Raw genomic sequence first — 19753 nt, 5'->3', positions numbered from 1 at the left:
GCGCTTGCTGATTTTGTTAGAATTACACTGGCACATGAAGCACTTTTTGTGGTCATTGTAATCATGAACATGATACGTATTTCACTAATGAAATATTGCGGGCGAGAAGCGCGAGCTAACAATTTTTGAAATTCAGACCTGAAGAGGGGCATTCTATGGCTTGTTTGCAGGAATTTACTATTTCACTAATTAAGTGATGCGAACGCGAAGCGCGAGCTGAAAATTTGTTATAATTAGATCAGAAAAAGGGACATTTTAAGGACTGTCTTTAGGAATTCGTGCACTGCAAAAACGCCGGTGTTGATTTAACACCAGCCCGGTATCTATATCGGTCCACACAAATGCGAACGTAAGCACAGACTGGCAATGTTTTATTAAGGCCTTAAAAGGGGGCAATCACTTTAAGTATATAGTCATGAAAAAAGCATATGTCACTACATAAAACAATGATAATAAGTGCGAGGAGATAATTTGGTGCATAATCTTTATGGACTTAAAATACAACAGGACTATATATCTCATTAGTCAGACAATGCGAGCACCAGGAATGATGCAACCCCTACCTGCCCCCATCCCCCCCCGGGGGGGGGGGGCACTTACATTGACGAGTGGATACCATGCGCGACCAAAAAAACACGTAAAAAGGATGTCTTTTTCAAGATAGGGCACGTTACGTACGTAACGTGATAAGGGTGTCAAAAACACAAAAATAATGGAAAAAGGGTATCTATTTCGCTAGGAAAATTACGTGTTTAGGGTCAAATTTGCGGGGATGATAAAACAAAATTGAAATGTTATAATGGATGTCCTTTTTGCCCCAACACTATACGTGTTTAGAGTCCGATTTGCGCGAGGTGTGGAAGGTGCATGGGGTCGTACTAAACCAAATGATGTGTATAAACCAACGACCGAAGGACCCGTGCATAACAATAAAATATTCCTGTACTTGTTTAGGGGTTCATTTCAGGGAATATTCGCCAAGAGTATCGTTTTGTTTCCGATACTTGTTAAGGGTAGGGTTTCACACGCCAATACTTGTTAAGGGTTGCATTTTCAAAATATGGAAATTACGTGTTTAGGGTGCTTTTCGAGACCCCATGGTCGCGCATGGTATCCATTCGTCAATGGAAGTGGCCCCCCCCCCCCGGGCCCCATCCCCACCCTAAGCACATTCTGACACCATAAATTAAAAAAAAGTTTAGTAAAAATAACTCAGAACATTTTTGTGTTTTTTTGTCAACTGCAAACTTGTAGACAAGTTTACAAGTTGTAGACTTGTCTTCATGAATTTGCCAACTGCAGAGTTACCATTTTTTTAAAGTCTTGTGTTCTGTTCTTTTCAGATCTGAAACGGGGCAGTACTTGTACATCACTTTGCTGACTGGTTGAGCGTATAGTGTTCTGCCACTTTAATAGGCCCACTTTATAATTTGCCAACTATACTTTGGCTTTGATTATTCAACTTAAACCTTGGAAATTCATCCCATCCAATATTTATGTACCTATTCTTGCCTCTAATTTTACAAAACTAATGTTTGTTAAATCGTCAATAATTGTGGTATAATTTGCAAACTAACAAGCTTGTTCATATTGGGGGAGGACCGGGGGCTTACTTTGTGTGTTATTATAGCTCCATCTGTTTTGTCCTTTGTATTTTGCTGACTAGTAGGGCTCTAAGCCTGGCTACATGGACTTGGATTTGCCAATTGGTTGTCTTTACTCTAAAAGTCGTAAACTTCTTCGAAGTTAGTACCCCTATTTTTCTTTTCTTTCCTTTTCTTTCTTTCTTTCTTTCTTTCTTTCTTTCTTTCTTTCTTTCTTTCTTTCTTTCTTTCTTTCTTTCTTTCTTTCTTTCTTTCTTTCTTTCTTTCTTTCTTTCTTTCTTTCTTTCTTTCTTTCTTTCTTTCTTTCTTTCTTTCTTTCTTTCTTTCTTTCTTTCTTTCTTTCTTTCTTTCTTTCTTTCTTTCTTTCTTTCTTTCTTTCTTTCTTTCCTTTCTTTCTTTCTCTCTTTCCCCCCTCTCTCTCTCTTTCTTTCTTTTTCTCCCCTATCCTCCATTTTGCCAACTGGTACATGATTTTGCCGACTGCCACGAATGTTGGGGGGGGGGGTGTCACACCCCCCCCCCCATACCCCCCCCCCACCCTCTAGCTACGGCCCTGGCTGAAGCCCCCCCCCCCTCAGGTTCCGCTGGGCCTGCTTATATGTTTTACATTGTGCATGCATGTTTGTAAGTGAATTTAAATTTTGAGCGCTTTGGGATATTTGTGATAAGCGTAATATAAATCACACTGCAAGGCCTGAATTATGCGATTGAAAAACAAACGGCTGTCATGATTTTCAAAAATGAATTTCATGGCTAATTTGAAAACGGAAGTCTATAACTTTAAGAATCATAAACAGGATATGTGTATTGATACAGTACGAGCTGCGCCACTTTTTTGTTTTATCAATTTACATGTAAAGACCGTTTTGAAGCACTCATCATTAACAGCTAATTAGTGCGAACAGTGGTTTTATTGTGCATTGATTTGAAAACATGCGGGATAAAGCAGTGCAATGTAATCCTCATGAATGCAGGTTATTTATTAATTTTTTTTATTTATTGATATATTCATATTCCACAATCATCAAAGTACATTTATAATAAATCATTTTAACACTGAAAAAAAAATGCATAACACACAGGATTGAAACGTAGCAATGAAATGAAAAAAGTGGAGGGGTCTACTAAAAAGCAAAGCTTGTAAAATGTAGACCCCCTATCAAAATTTTATACAAGGGTAATATGATATAAGTAGAGTAAAATAATCAGCAAAATTCTATTAAATTATATATAAACACTGTAACACAAATGGATTTACACTATATACAAAATTAAATATTGACTTTAAAATAATCAATACTACCGTGGGTAAGTATGAGGTTCACAAAATATTTGATTGAATCAATAAGAATTCAGAATAAATTTTTTGATGAGTAATTTAAATCGGTTTAGATTAGCTGCCTCTTTTATTACTCTGTCCAGAGAATTCCAGAGTTTTGGTCCTGTGAAAAATACAGTTTTGCTAGAAAATACTAGTTAGTATTAAACAGATTATTCTCCAGCGTGCATGAAAGCAGAATTTTTATTTGTCTCTTTTTGTTTCCATTTATTATTTTCCGGGCTCCATTTGTTTGTCCTTACATCCTACTCCTAGCTTTGTTGTTAATCTCAACTCGACCCCTCTTGTTTTTCTTTCCACTTTCCTACAGGCTTACATACGCCTGAATAGGGTGAGCTTCGCACTGGCATTGTTTTTCCCAAGTGATAGAATGTAGGCATATTCCTTTTCAATTTTCTTATATGTTAAAGGTCAAGTCCACCCCTGAAAAATGTTGATTTGAATATGAGAGAAAAATCAAACAAGAGTAGCGCTGAAAATTTCATCAAAATATCGGATGTAAAATAAGAAAGATATGAAATTTTAAAGTTTTGCTTATTTTTCACACTGTGATATGCGCAATATTCAATGACATGCAAATGAGACAGCTGCACGTCCTTCACTCACCGTTTCTTTTGTTTTTTAGTGTTTGAATTATACTTTATATTTTACAGATCTGACAATAATAAGGACCAACTTGACTGAAACATATACTAATTCCACATATTCAGGGAGGAATTAATTGTTGTTTCACTTGACAATGAGGAGAAAATTAGAATATTTTATATAATAAACTACAAAAGAAATAGTGAATGGAGTGGCATCATTAATCTCCTCATTTGCGTACTGATCGACCAGCTAGGATATGTGAATATAACTGTTTCATTAATGTCATAACATTCTTATTTTACATCCAATTTGATGAAATTTTCAGTGTTATGCTTGATGGATTTTTCTCTTTTTATTCAAATCAACTTTTTGTTGGGGTGGACTTGTCCTTTAATATCAGGCGCGCTTCACGCTCTCATTATATGCATCCTAGCTTTTCAATTTTCAGGCCTGAATATAACGTATAATTTAATTTCAGCTTCGTCCTTGCGTTATGGGAACATATGGGCGGTGGACACCCCCCCCCCCCCCCCCATCTCCCCTTATTGGAGAATGCGCCACGTCCGAGTCTGTCTGGTAACGCCAAATAGCCTATTTAACGGTATGATATGCATAGACTACGCCTCTACCAATGACACCGAAGGCTTGTCTGTTGACAGATTTGTTTATGAATATTTTGTCCATTTAAAGAATAGGGATTTTCAAGTCGTTAAAAAAAACAATTTGAAGTTCTAAAGCAAAATACTTAAATGACATACTCCTGTCGACTCTAAGTAAAATATTTTTTGAAAGATTAGTCTTTTTTATCATTATCAGATAAATTTCCGAATAAATATCAAACTTTTGAGAGACGATATAAAATAAAAATAATGAATATGACTGTAAAGAGTCTGTGAAAACCGGAAACAACATACGAACACATGCTTGTAATGGTAAAATTCGGCGTCCGAATAATCTTTGGACGGAAGATAAAGAAGCTGGAAATTCACCATCATGGCAATGGCAGCTCCTTTAGATGTGATTGGCTCACTGAGAAAAGAGTTCGAATGTTCTGTGTGCATGGACACGCTTCGCAATGCAAGATGTCTCTTTTGCCAGCACACATTTTGCTTCGACTGTCTTGAAAGTTGCGTGATGTCAGGCCGTGAAGCAGCCAATGTGATTTCGTGCCCAGTTTGCCGAGACGTGACCCGTCTACCGCGGGAAGGAGTGGCCGGTTTGAAGGGCAATGCGCTCATCAACAGCTTGCTGGAAAAACTGGACGTGTGGGACAAAACCAAAAATCATGGTCCAGGTATATAAAAACAAAGTTGAAGGTGGTCTTTTTGTGAAATGTGTTACCTCTAATAATCGTGAAATGAAAAAAGAAAAAAGAAAGGGAGGGAAAGGGGGGAAAGAGAAAAGAAAGAAAAGCGAGGAAAAGGGAAAAGAAAAAAAGAATGAGGGGTAGACTAAAGGAAAAGATGAACACGAGTCATGATTTTGTTATACCGAGGTTGTTTTACCTGACTGCTAAGAAAGCACGAATGCCTGTGAGCAAGCAACCAGGGGACCAACGGCTTAAGGTCCTCTCCGAGGGACCTGGTAATGAGGATAAATGCCTTACCAAAGGGCACTAGCGCACCTCTTGGGAATCGAACCCGGGTCACCGGAATCCGAAACCCCCGCTCTACCGACTGAGCTATCGCGCCTCCACATATGGGTTTTGTTTGGGAAAATATGCAAATATATGTGTGGCCGAATTTCAATATTAACTAGTTATATCATAAGACTATTAGAAGAAGGTAAAAAGCTTGGTTTTGATGATTTTGAAGGATTAAATTTCAAAGTATCGCGACTCCATGCTGGATTTTGTGAATATATATACAAAACCAACAGACCTAAAATACATTAATGACTAAAAGACATTCATAAACTTATCATACATCATGAAAAAAACAGAGATGCTGCATGATGATAGGATTTTATTAGAAAACATGGATATCTACAATTAATAAACCAAGACTTCAGAATCATATCCTGGTAAACCAGAATTGTCATCGTTTATGAGAACAAATTGCTTTCACTTCACCCTTCCAGGCTTGGATGGCAATTACAGAATTGAGAATGCTAAGAATATATTCTGTCATTTCTTTGGACCAATTAAGCACCAGCTCAACTTATCTTTTTGAAATTGACTTGACATCCTCCCAAGGTTGTTATGAAACCTGAAACGTTTACATTGAATGTTTTAGTGTCTGCAGTTGATTGATGAATGAACTATCCTAGATTCTTTCTGTGGAGATATTCTAAATAGGGAAGATCCTAGTACAAGGATGATTCTCATTTTCAGACTGACACCTATAGTATCTATACTTAAAAAAAGGGAAATACATGTAGATTAGGACAATGGATCAGCTCTTGACTGTACACAATTAAAAACGTATGCCTCTGCCATTGCCAGATCAGAAATATACACACTTAGCTGCTGAGTTTTCTTATTATCAAAGTGGCAAAAATTAAAATATAGTATAAATACTGTATAATATAGTGTGTGACATCATCAACTTTCAGCATGTATTGTGCATAAGGTTGTTTTGTGAAAAATAATTTAGAAATGTCCTAAAATTGACATCCAATTTTGATTAAGTTTTCAGCATTATGCTTGTATGATTTTTCTCTCTCTATTCCAATCATTTTTTTTGTTTGTATGGACTTGTACTTTGATACCCTTGTCTTGATGACAGTCTCAGAGACAAAATCATAATATTATATCTATTGCCTGCTGTATTATTTGTAAATTCATTCATATTTACTGTTCTACTCAATCAAATATTGAAAATATTAACCTTCATCATGGTGAAGGATTGAGTAGAAGAAATAACCAGTTGTCTCACGATGTATCAAATGTAGTAGGAAAACAACGTTTCGTCTGCAAGCTGCTAGACTTCGTCAGGCAATGAGCAAACGTCGCTTTCCTGCTACGTTTGATACATCGTGAGACAACTTGTTATTTCTTCTACTCAATCCTTCACCATGATGAACCTCTTCCACATCATCATTGAAAATATTGCTGAATATCTACAGTATGTTGACTAAATGTTTCCTAATTTAAATTGTTATATAACATTCTTAAGAGTCTCCTTATTAATGCTTCCATCGAAAATAACAAAACCGTACATAACATAATTCCTGCAAATTGACACACAGAGAAGGGACATAAATTGTATCCTTAATGAACAGATTTTATTGAAATTATTTTTTTCAGATGCCAGTGGAGATTCTAAGGGACAAGAAGCCAACCGATGCCAAAATTGTAAGAAGCTCAAGCTGGATGCCACATATTTTTGCCACCACTGCAAGGAGCATCTATGCCTGGAGTGTGTTCAGAGTCCTAAGCACCATTCTCATCACAGAACTGTGTCTGGACCTGATGCCGATCAAAATTGTGAAGTACATTGTTGGGTCCCAGCAAAATTCTATTGTATTCAGTGTGATAAGCTCTGCTGCCGTCTGTGCAGCCATGACAGAAAGACCACCATCCCCCTGCACAGGAAGGCATCCAGTGTCCAGGTTCTGATGCAGGAACTGATCGACCAATGCAGCAATGAGAGCATTGCCATTCAAACAACTCACCATGAGGTCAACATGATCCGAGAGAATGCTACCGAAGCCCTCCAGAAACTTATGGCAGAGGTTCGTCAGAAAGCTGAGACGGTAATCTCCAAGGTTGAGGACAAGAAAGAGGAGCTACTGGCTTACCTTGGTGCAGTAATGGGGAGGATGGAGGAAGAGATGGAAGAAAAGCAGAACAAGTGTTCAAATCTTGAGGAAAGTCTGCAAGCTGTCGTGACAGAATGGCAAACTCTGCAGGAATCATTGAGTGATGCACTGGTGGTAAAGAAACAAGGTAGCATAGCAAACAAGATGAAGGATCTACTAAAAGCCATTGACTCCCAGCCATTGACTCCCAGTTCGGCTCTCAGTGATGCCTTGAATGATTATGGCTTACAATTCATCCCAAGTAAGCTATACCTTGATGCATTGTGCAATAGCAGTACCCTGGGACGATTTGAAGTCGTACCACACTGGGTTTCACATCGCTATGATGAAACATATGAATCCATTTCACAGCTGATGTTCCTAGATGATGGCAAAATGTTGATTGCTGATACTTGGAATGGGATTAAAGATATACCTCCTCTTGAAGATGAACTCCTTCAAGATGGTCCCAACCTTGTTCATGGTGATGTGGTTCGGGACTTGACTGTGGTTGCTGGCAGCACCATAGTGTACCAAAATAATAAGAAGGAAATCTTCAAAATTGTAGGTGAATCTAGTGTCCTGTTGCATGGATTTAATGGTAAGTGGGTCTCTGTAACTTCTTGCCCAAGTGATGGGCAAGACCTAATCGTAGTAGCAGATCAGAATTTCCATGATCAATGTATCATGTTCATGGACATTGAAGGAAATCTGGTTAGTTCGCTGACCGCATCCTATGTCGGTGGTGTTCGCTTCCTGCGATTCGATAAGTTCCAGAATGCCATCTTCATAGACCATGATCGACAGGGAGTTCACTCTCAGAGGCTACGCGATGATGGTATGCAGAACTTTGTCATCGCTGAAGAGAACACCCTGTATCTGGCTTTGGCATGTCACAAGAGTGATTTTCTGTATGTCGCTTCCCAAAAGGCTTCTCGTCCAAATGTAGTCACCGTCAACAAGCATTCCCTTGAGGACGGAAGTCTTCTTGAAACTCTGGTGACCGAGTTCGTAGTCCATAACTCATTCCGTATGGTCATGGCTAATTTGAAAGACAAAGCTGTTGCTGTTGTGGTCGGGAGTTCTGTTGCTCTACTATTAGCAGGATCAGGTGAAAATACACGTGCAGTTCTACAGCTTGAGTAAGAGGACCATATATTTCATATAGGTCTCATCTTACAAGAAGTTGCAATAGATTCAAATCAAACAGGCTGACCTCAAATAGAAGAAAAGAATAGTATTGAGTTTAATTTTGAATCACAACTGTTTATAAGACATTGCTCAGATCATGTTGGAATGTGTCACAGTGAATTGAACCAGAATTGTGTTAACAATATCAATGAGACTTTAAAAAAAATCAGCAATTAAAAATGGGATTTGTTTTACTTGGGCCGGTCATATTTTTTAAAAACATTCCATGTAGGTTTTGCACACAGCCTGTTGAATATTCACATTTTCATCTTTACATCCATAGAATTGTCCTCTACTGTAAATATTTTTTATCAAAATTATTTTCATTTGGTTGTAAACTACCAGTAAAATGAAATAAAAAAACCTTTCTTTATTGGCTCTTTAATATCAATGATTCTAGATAGTTTTCTTATATTCTGATTATTTAAAATCAGTTTTCAGAGTCAACAAAGAAGCTACTACAGTCTTATAATACACTGGTAGTGTTACTAGTGTAACAGCAAAATTAAAATAATTTCAAACACAATGTGGGCATAACAGGGGTGTTCCTTGGACATAAAGATGGGAATTTACAGTAAAATATGAGTAAGCCTTTCCCCCTTCATTTTTTCCTTGCTTTACAGTCTAATAATTTCCAAAATTGCAAAACAGTTGTAGTATAAACGGTTAAGTTATTGGTCGTGAAACATTTTGACTCGGGCCAGTCGATTCTCGTCATCAAGACGTCTTCTTCAGTTATTTCATTTTTCGATGCATTCTATAAAGTATTATTTCTTTCATGTGGAATTTTATCTAGGTAGCATCTGAAGTAAAGATGAAATGAAATCAAGATACATGTAAGTGATATTAATAGCCTTTATAGCATTTTTATATTTTCAGATAAAAATGCTATCAATGTGTGTTTTCTCCAAATATAGTGAATTTTCATCACATTTCAATGGATAGTCAGTAAAAGTTTGAGTGATATTCACATTTCAAAATAGTTTCTCTTTTCCTCCTTATTGTGATGGTAATTCTATAAAATGCTGTATTCAATTCAAGTTCACAAGTTTTCAGACCAGAAAAAAATCTTGGCAATGTGGCTTATTTAAGAACGTGAATGACTTAATGGTGCTTTGCCTCTTACTTTGATATTGACAGAAAATAATTTATTTTCCCTTTATATGGGTTAAAGAAACATATTATTTAGCATGAAATGTAAGAGTACCATGATGTATGACACAATGATATCCGTCATATCGTGCAGATGAATATTGTTGGACATAAGTATTTATTTATTGTAACGTCAGTTCAGTTGTACTTTATATGAAAGTGCCTTATTATTGTTATGTATGTTTTTCTGTGAATCCAGGTCTGTGTTACTTTGTCGATTTATTGAGTGAATTCTAGCTACCTTGTGAAGTAAATAGGTTGTGCTAAAATTGTCATGTTCAATTTGTTCTTGATTTTCTTAAACCTTTGTTTGTATTGTAGTTTCAAAATGTCATTTCATACTTTGAGTTATTGTTACATTCCTCTTCAAATCATAGTGCTGTATTCAAATATTATTATATTGAGTTATTGTTTGTAGTCTTTATACTAATAATCCTGTGTTGGTTAGTTGATGTACTGATAAGAACAGTGAAGAAAGCTCAGTTTGCTTATTAATGGAAACCTGTTTTAGACTCCTTGATTAATGAACTTTTATTTCTGCAAACATCTCGTGTTTTTCTGCATTGATTAGAATACCTTTTAAAGTTATCTAACATAACATGTGTCCTATGAATAAGTTTAGGTGCTTTTACGTCAAACTTAATTTGTATTTTTATTTATTTGATAGGGGGATTGTTGAAATTTGAAACATCTTTCATTCGTGAGATAAGTGAAGCTACATTCTTTCTCATTTTCAGATGGGTGCCAATCTTAAACTCTCAAAAAATGAAACATTTTGAAATAATTTTTTCTCTGAAACGTGAAATATGAGGAACCACAACATAAATTAAACCAGTAAATGTTGTACCAATAGTAACTGGAGTTCACAATGAACGTGTATGTATTTCTCATTTGGGCTGATGTCTTTTATATGCATTACATATATATTGTAAACTACTCACTTCAAAAGTTATGCATTATGGATGAAATGCAGTATGGGTATATTATACTGTAGAACTGTGCAAGTTGTTTCACTTATCCCTCTTTAACTTTTATTCGACTTAAGGCTGATCAATAGATATTTATGAACTGTTTTCTTTGTAGTCTTGTCCTTTATATTTAGAAGAATTATGTAGTGTAGGTTTCACCATTTGTGTTTGATTTGTAATTTTTGTATTCGTGTTGAAAGTCTTGATAATAAAACCATATACAGTATTTAGTTGGTAGTTGTAGTACAGTCAATATCAAACTTCATTCACCTCTTTGCCTTTTCTCGCGGACTTCCTACATCCTCCCTCCCTGTTGAAGTGTCCCCTCCCCTCACCCGTTTTGTTAAGTCCCCACTCTCTCTCTCTCTGTGGCTTCCCTCCCTCAATTCCTCCTCTCCTTCCTGCTTCTCTCCCCTTCTCTTCCTCCTCCTCCCAACTCCCTTTCTCCTCTACTCTCTACCCTTCCTCTTCCTCTATTGATATACGAGTAGTTCTTTTCATGTTTCACTTGTTGATATGCTTATCTTACGAATGCATCTTTTCAGTTTCAAGGATTCTGACTCCCGCTTCATATCTTGACATTCATATAAACAAGCCATGATCACACAGTGGGCATTACAAATGCAAAATCTTTGTTTTGAGATGTGTATAAATACAAGAATGGGGCACAGATTTCTTCCAAAGTATGAACAACATACAGAGTTTTTAACATTCAGACGTGTTAAAGTTTGCATGCAACACAAAAGGTCTCTGTTCTGACCACCGGTAATAAATAAATGTTGGCCCTTGCAACCCACATATTTAATTTAATATTTAGTCGGTATTTAGGCAGACTGGTCCACAAACAGCAGCCTCATGTATCAAATATTACATTCACAAAATTCCTGCCTCTATCAAACACTTTAACCTGTGCATGAATTCACAGGCCAATCTAAATATGTTATGAAATAATCAAATGTTGATTTCAGAATCAATCTGCAACTGAATACATGAGAAATTTTAAAATTTATACTTTAAGAAGACATTGATATAAACTGCAAATACAAAAATATTCCTTGCCATATTTTCTTCTCATTTACAATCCTAAATTCAAAGGTACAGATAATACCACATTTGTTAAACAATTCAAGAAAATGAGCTATCACTATTAATGAGCATTGCAAATCACATCTTGATTTTATCTACTGAAATTCAAGATGTCAGTTTGCTGATGTAGGATGTGAAATAAATCTGTTAAGAGCATAAATAGCTCAATGGAAAACACTGCTATACATCCCCCCTTCATTTATCATGCATGAATTAGCAGGGAATCATTTTTTGTGTGCATCACATCTTTGCTCTCTATGTTTTTTATATGACTGCTACTCTAAATGTATTGCATAGCAGGTTTTTACAGAGGACCTAACAGAATTGGTTACAATCACTTCTCGAACAACCCAAACTGCTAATAACAATTTTTGAAATTAAAATAATTTCCTGCAATAGAATTTCCATTATCAGCTACTAACCAGTAGTAGTGCTCATAGGAAGCAATTCAAAATGAAATAATAAAAAAAATAAAACTGGCAGAGTTCTATACACAAAGGTTGAGTAAAGCTCACTAATTTGGTTATATAAAAAGACTACATATCTATAGGGATGTGCATAAAAACTGATTAAAATGATTGTTACTGAAATTGAAAGTGAGATCAGCAATATATACCGGTAATATGAAATACTACAAAGGAATGCAATTGCACTATCCTGTCATATCTTAAATAACAATGCGCAAATAATTTAGAGCAGTACATAAATATTGTAAGACAATTACACAGTAAAACAAGTTGATATTGTTTATGCAATAGGTGATTCTCAAAATTGAAAGAACATCTAATGATATCCTTTTAAAAATGTTTAAAATCTTAATATTTCAATAAAATGCATTTTTAATGATTATCAAAATGTGGTTAAAAAGGAAATTCCATCAAAATACTATTATGAACAGCGAAACGGGCAAGAAATAGTGGAATGCACACAAAAGCCCCACTTTGCTTTGTAAAAAAAAAAATGCATATATACAGCTCATTGTCACAACCAAATACCTTTTTACCTACAACATTCATATTTACACATTTTTATAATATTTACAGTGGTAAAATGGTAACAGTGGTTAGAGAAATAAAACAGTAAAAATTTGACTTGGGATAGGAATATAAAAGAGACAAGACACATTTAAGAGACAAATAAAGATGGGGAGAGACAGGGACATAGATTAAAATGGACTTGACGGAGAAAGATATGAATTCTTTCTTAATTTTCCATAATCAATCAATCATTTTGGCAATGTCCTGCACTACTGTTGCAAATTTCATAACCTTAAAGATATATCATCACAAAGGATTGTATCATTTGGATAAATGAACAAAGGGAATTTTTAAATTAAATTCTAAATTTTTCTGTCCAATGATCACTACAAATTTCACTGGAGGTGACTTGGAATCTCGTCAATCCATTGAGGAATATAATTTCACATCATGGCTGATCAAACCTTATTGAAGATACTTCCATATGAAGTAAGAATAAAAGTTTCATATTAAAATCTAGTTTATCAAACAATCTGATAAAAAAGCAAATAAAAATTGTCTATCACTAAAATTGATTGACAAACTGGTTCAAAGGTAGGTTTAATCACCCACACACAACAATTAAAGGAAAGTTTTCAGCATATTAATGAGCGTAAATAAATAATGATGAATGGATGTTATAAAAAAGTACCTATTATTAGGTATGCATTATTTTTCTCCATATAAAAATAGAACAGACACATATATAGGCTAAGTCATTAGCCCTGGATGTGACTAATTATCAGACTTTCTGTTTAAATGAGCATTGCACTGAGCTGAGCATTTCAGTATACCGAGTATGGACAATACTTGGGACATAGAAACTTGAAGGTAGTGCATTCTCGCAAAAGCTACAGACAAGGCCATATAGAGTGTGAGCTGCCCACAGTTCTGAACACAGGAATCAGTTGGATGAGCAGTATGAATGCCTCAGGAACAGCTAGTGCTAGTGTGTTTGAATCAAGCAAGTGAAGACAAAATCTCATCCACAGATTTCATGAGGCACTACCTTCACAACAGATGAGGCAGCCTCGGGGGATCTGAAATATCTCATAACTCAAAATGTACTTTCAGCAGGGAGATACTGTAGACCCTTGTAACTTTAACACAAAGCTTTGCAATTGATCATACAGTTTATTTACGACTGATTACACATAGTAATCAAACTTATTCATTGTTAAAATAAGCACTGCGATCAATCACTGAGGTTTGTATTACGACACCCTGATCACAGGATGACAAGACTATTTTTTGAACTAGCTATCACAAAACTAAGGATTATGAAAGTCAAGGTGATTGGGCAACTAATCATCTTCTGAATCTGAGTAGGTATACTTCACTGACGTCTTGGATCCTCCTATACTACCTCTGGCAGAAGACATGGTGCCGTTTCCTGTCTTCTTCGTCTCGACTCTGATGTCATCGTCCTTGTCATCATCATCAGAGCCATACAGCCACGAATGAGTCTTCTTCAATGCTTGATTTTTAGGCTGCAATTGAAAAAAAAATGAGAGAAAAAAAAAGGTTCAATGATTTGGTTGACATAAGCTGGTATTTAATTTGATATTTTAAGTATTTTACTCAGTATTTTGCTTAAATAAAATACTTAACCCTCTTTGGTATTCAATTGCATTTTTTGGCTAAGCAGTTTGCTTAAATCTATTAAAGTCAGCCGCCTACCAGACTTAAGCCTGGCTTGTGTGCAGTGTAAAAATGTAGTATGCGCAGTCATGCATTCTGTGCACAGTATCTAACCCCTGCCCCCCCCCCCCGAAAAAAATTAGTAATTTCATTGCTCTACAAATTTTGACATAAATCACAACATACTGACTTTTCACATTAATTTTTTTACATCCAGCTAAAGTAAACTTTAACACATATTTAGATTAGACAAAACAAAAATTTTCATTAAGTGTTACGCAGTGCTAAATGTTCCCCTGTTCTGCATGTACAGGAAACAGACCATTACTTTGAAATGACTGAGTTTACTGGCTTGTTAATAAGAGAGAGATAGCTAACCTCTGCTTTGGGAAGTTTCTTTGGAGGAGCTTTAGAAATTCCAAAATCATCATCGGAATCTGAGTCCACGTACTTGCTCTTTGGTTTGGGAGGAGCTGAAAGAAAAACAAAGAGAATCATTTTCAATATTTCGTATTCAAGGCTATTTCATGAGGTGGCAGCCCTATCCTTGAATATTATTGTATAAACTATATTTGATATAGTAAAGTTGTTGTAAAGACAGAAACATGTTATTCATTTGTCTTTAATGATTATCATGATAATAATAATAACAATATAGGGTAGTTGTATAGCACACATATCCACCTTGTTAGGTGCTCAAGGAGCTCCTATATTACCCCTGCTAAGCTGGTCTACCTGATCTACAGATCAAAACATTGCCCCTGATACAGTTTTTGTGATGAAATATTGAATTAACACCCTTGCAATAAGAATCTGGATCTCTGATTGGATACAGGTACAGTCCTGAAAATCATTACTGATTCCTTAGGAGTATTTCATCAAGATTTGTTGTCTTACAAGTTGTCAGATCTGACAATTCCCTTGATTTTGACTGTCGCTTAAAACAGGACTCGTCGGATAAAATGTCAGATAAGTCCATTTCATAAAATGCTTCCCAAGCCAGTATAAAGAGTGAACTTTCGATTATGTATTGATGGTACCTGTGCCAACAACATGTACTGAGAAAATGGCTGTAAGAAGCAACAAGCCAGGCAAGTTGGTTACATGCCTGGGGGTGTTTCACAAAGATTGAAAAGGTTTGACTTAGAGTCATGCTATAAAACCAACACACACATGATATCTAACACATAGTCTGATTGCTGGATACGCGGTAGTGTGCGCATGATCTGACCAATGCGGTGATGCGTTATACCACATGCTAAGGAAATTTAAGCGCAACTCTAAGTCACACTTAAATCTTAGTGAAATACCCTCCAGATTACATAGTTTGAAAATCATACATACATCTCGAGGAAATGGAATACGTATTAGCAATAGTGTTATGCCCTTCATAAGCAAGCATAATCGGTTAGAGAATAATGTTTCCTACCTGAATCCGAGTCTGAATCTGATGCCTTTTTCCTCTTCGGTGCGTTCATTCTCTTCAGGGCGTTGCTCATTGTTGTCTTTGTTTCTGTGGTGTAAGAAGATGGGCGATTATGAACATGTCATTCCAAGGCAAATAAGAGCGTAGGTGAGCAAATGACCAAAATTGCTTACTAATGTCTCATAAAAAAAACAAGTGGAACGCCTCTGGCAGTCTCACCTACATTACGCGATTTGATATACCAGCAGTGCTGACTTTGAAAACAGCTATTAAATAATTACTCATAAAAGAAAACTCATATGATAATAAAATACTATGTCCATTTACCCAACATGACCTTTGAACATGATCATGTGACCTCAGACATGTGCAAAACAACTCGATTACCCTTATGTCTATGTTTCATGAACTACATGTGTAGATCCATAAACTTTCTAAGTTATGATGCCAGTTCAACAAATACCGGGCCCCCAACACGGTCATTGACCCTAAATGACCTTTGATTTTGGTCATGTGACCTGAAAAAAGCACAAGATATTCAGGGATACATGGTTACTCTTATGTCCCAAGTTTCCATAAACTAGATTTATAAACTTTTAAAGTTATGATGACAATTCCACAAATACCCCCAACATTATCAAAGTTCGTTGACCATAAATGACATTTGATTTTGGTCATGTGACCTGAAACACACACAAAATATTCAGGGATACATGGTTACTCTTATGTCCCAAGTTTCTATGAACTAGATCTATAAATTTTTAAAGTTATGATGACAATTCCACAAATACCCCCAACATTACCAAAGTTTGTTGACCCTAAATGACCTTTGACCTTGGTCATGTGACCTGAAAATCGCACAGGATGTTCAGGGATACATAATTGCTCTTATGTCTAAGTTTTATCAACTAGATCCATAAAATTTTAAAGTTATGATGACGATTCCACAAATACCCCCAACATGGTCAAAGTTCATTGACCCTAAGTGACCTTTGACCTTGGTCATGTGACCTGAAACTTAGGTAACTTAGGTTCAATGATACACTATCACCCTTATGTCCAAGTTTCATGAACTAGGGCCAAATACTTTCGAAGTTATGATGACATTTCAAAAACTTAACCTTGGTTAAGATTTCAATGTTGACGACGCCGCCACCGCCGTCGGAAAAGCGGCGCCTATAGTCTTGCTCTGCTATGCAGGCGAGACAAAAATGGACAATTGATACAAAATATTGATGATTGATCAGTATCGATCAAAACTATCAATACTGTTGCCAAATTTTATATGGCAAATGTCAAAACATGGGTGGTATGCTCATAGCCCATAGTACATGCAATGTAACTGCATTGATACAATGATACAGGGGGTTCATCTAGCAGGAGCTACATGTAGTTGTCTTTTCAGCATCATAATTTCTTTACAGATGAAACGTCACTTTGCTTTTCTTGAGACCGTAAGACAGTGTGTGATATTTGCACAAATGCCCATTCTGAAGTATTCATGTAGGTTAACAACTAACAAGGAACTCTAGTGCTCGCAGTTTACTGTGAAAGGGTTATTGCAGAAAAGGGGGTGGCCAGAACATGACGAATGCTGGTTTATCTGGCCTGATGGCTGTATTACATGAATTAAGCTTTCACTAAAAAGGATGACTTTGTGCATGCTTGAATTAATTATTTTTTAGATCAATGTTTCTAGCATATAATAAAGATATAAAGATGAATTGATATAAAACCAAAAACATGAGGGTTTTGAAAGAAAAGATTGATATCCAGATATGATCTACCACTGAAGAGTGAAATTCATAGTTTATGAGTTTTATAAATATACTTCTGATACTGTCATCATTATTCATGCAAGGAGGATGTGTTAGTGTTTGAATGAGTTATGGGTCATATGAAACAAACCCTATGAGGTCTTGTCTTTACACAATAAAGCATTCATTGGTAGCCCTGCAGGGTTATGGACCCAATATCTAATAACATTACCACACCACTGAAAGAAAATTGTCAAAAATATGTGGGCAATACCTTTTTTGGGCTTGGCTGCAGGCTTTGCCTTTGCCTTGGGCTTTGGTACAGGTGATGCATCTGAATCACTGTTAATAGATAGCCGGTCACTTGATTCATCTGATAAAAGAAAACACAGAAACCCCAGATTATGATAAGGAAATTTGAATAATGACCAACTGATATATCACAATAGGGCAATATAACCTCTCCCGTGAATACCTCTTAAGCAATGTTCACATGCGATTATCTTCTTCGGTATAAGGCTTTCATGTGAAATAAACAGATAGTTGATTTCGAACCGAGGGTTGACACCTATGTGGCTCATTACCTTCATCTTGGAGAGGTGGATCAGCAAAATCTGTTTTGTCACTGGCTAGAGCAGTTTCGGGGAGATATTGTTTTCTAAAACATAAAATCTCCTGTTTCATAACATCATGAGAGGTTGCATATTGAGGGCCCATCATGTTTTACTCATTGAACTTTTACAGTTAAAGTCATAATACAATACAAGTATGCATAAGTCAACCTACCAAAATACAAAAGTTGACCAAGTTTTACCTATTTATCAGGCCAAATTAAATGCTAAATATGTTATTTGTCCCTTCTAAGTCAAATTTCAGTTCAGTCAAACATTATTCTGTGGTCTTAAGAGATTTGGCTTAGGCAAATATATCTGTTTTAATATTATTGTCACATTATCCAGCCTTATTATTCAACATACCTTTCAACATGCCATCGCTATCATCACTATCGACTTCTATATATTTTGACGACTTCACAGGTTTGGAGGTTTTCTTGGCATTGGCAGGTTTCTTAGTTGCAGGTTTCTTTGGAGCGGGTTTCTTCTTGGGTTTCTTTGGGGCCACATCAAAGGATGCATCGCTGTTGTTCTCCATGTCATTATCAGAGAAGTCATTAGACATCTCCGGGGGTTGGGACATGGTGACGTCATCAACCAGATCATTCTCATCATGGTAAGTGACTTCCTCTCGCCGTGCAGCAGCGGTGATGTAGGAGTCCCCGCTCTGGTCGCTCTCTTCTTCGTCACTGTAAGTGTATTTCTTCTTGGCCGATGCTAGGATGAAGTAAGGACAAGGAGTCATGTTAGTACCAGATCATCAAACATAAAGTGGCACAATTCTTGGCTAAAACGGAACTGGTACAGTACATTGTATATATCAAGGAGTTTAAATGAAATATATGCATGCCTGGGTAGTGGATTCCATTAAATTCTACCATACAAACAGTTGTCTATGTCAAACAGAGCATCTTAATCACAAACCTAGCTCGAAGCTCATCATTGCATGTTGGACAAAACCCCATTCAAAATATTATTTCATGTGAAATTACACTGCCGATTGTGTTTGAGCCGAGATTCATGAATGTATGCGTACTTTAGCATTAACTAATTGATATATCAATTTTATAGTTTATCATACAGGGGAGGGGGGGGGGTGCAATCTGCGCCCCTTTCTTGTTCGGAGCCATCGCCACGCTGTAACCCATGATCATACCATATGTTCAGTACACTGTAAATCTGTAATAATCAACAAGATACCTACCAGCAGCCCTTCTAGGTCCCCTGTCCCCCTGTGCCGCCAGTTTAGCAGCGAGGGCGGCATCACCGCTGGTGATATCATCCATCGCCTCTTCTTCCGATTCATCTGACCAAGGGTTACACTTGGATTTCTTGGCCCCCTTCTTACCCTTTACGCTCCCAGGGGCCTTTGGCTGTCTGGGTTTTCGGGGTACTTTAGGTGCTTTTGGTTCTTTGGGTTCCTTGGGCACTCTGGGTTTGGCTGTTGTTGTGGGGGGGGGGGGTAGAAAAGGTAACAGGCTGTAATTAAAATGTTATCGCACCTTAAGTGATCCTATGCATAATGATTTTTGGTTCATGTCCATGATGGGACTTTAACAGTTACAACAGAAGATGCAAATTCAAATACACATTGTGTAATTTGAAGTTTGGGGAGTGGAAATCGGTGTTA

At 36.6% G+C, this 19753-nt stretch overlaps 2 protein-coding genes across 2 annotated transcripts in view; one reads left to right on the top strand and one right to left on the bottom strand.

Moving 5' to 3' along the window:
* The first annotated feature begins 4412 nt into the window (after positions 1 to 4412).
* On the top strand, positions 4413 to 10812 carry LOC129258093 (E3 ubiquitin-protein ligase Midline-1-like). The gene is made up of 2 exons (XM_054896522.2): positions 4413 to 4825; positions 6779 to 10812. The coding sequence occupies exons 1-2, from the start codon at positions 4525 to 4527 to the stop codon at positions 8416 to 8418; spliced, it is 1941 nt and encodes a 646-aa protein (XP_054752497.2). The 5' UTR covers positions 4413 to 4524; the 3' UTR covers positions 8419 to 10812.
* A 386-nt stretch (positions 10813 to 11198) lies between these two features.
* LOC129258077 (DNA topoisomerase 2-alpha-like) overlaps positions 11199 to 19753 on the bottom strand; it is a 44273-nt gene continuing 35718 nt past the window's right edge. Inside the window, exons 28-33 of the mRNA XM_054896520.2 lie at positions 19328 to 19564; positions 18487 to 18840; positions 17784 to 17882; positions 15756 to 15839; positions 14705 to 14799; positions 11199 to 14175 (exon numbers count right to left, since the gene is read on the bottom strand). Of these exons, the coding sequence (XP_054752495.2) occupies positions 13990 to 14175; positions 14705 to 14799; positions 15756 to 15839; positions 17784 to 17882; positions 18487 to 18840; positions 19328 to 19564 (1055 nt within the window). The 3' untranslated portion in view covers positions 11199 to 13989. The remainder of the gene's footprint in view (positions 14176 to 14704; positions 14800 to 15755; positions 15840 to 17783; positions 17883 to 18486; positions 18841 to 19327; positions 19565 to 19753) is intronic.

This window comes from Lytechinus pictus, chromosome 1 (assembly GCF_037042905.1).
Source record: "Lytechinus pictus isolate F3 Inbred chromosome 1, Lp3.0, whole genome shotgun sequence".
Lineage (NCBI taxonomy): Eukaryota > Metazoa > Echinodermata > Echinoidea > Temnopleuroida > Toxopneustidae > Lytechinus > Lytechinus pictus.
This window is presented reverse-complemented; position numbering and strand designations above follow the sequence as displayed.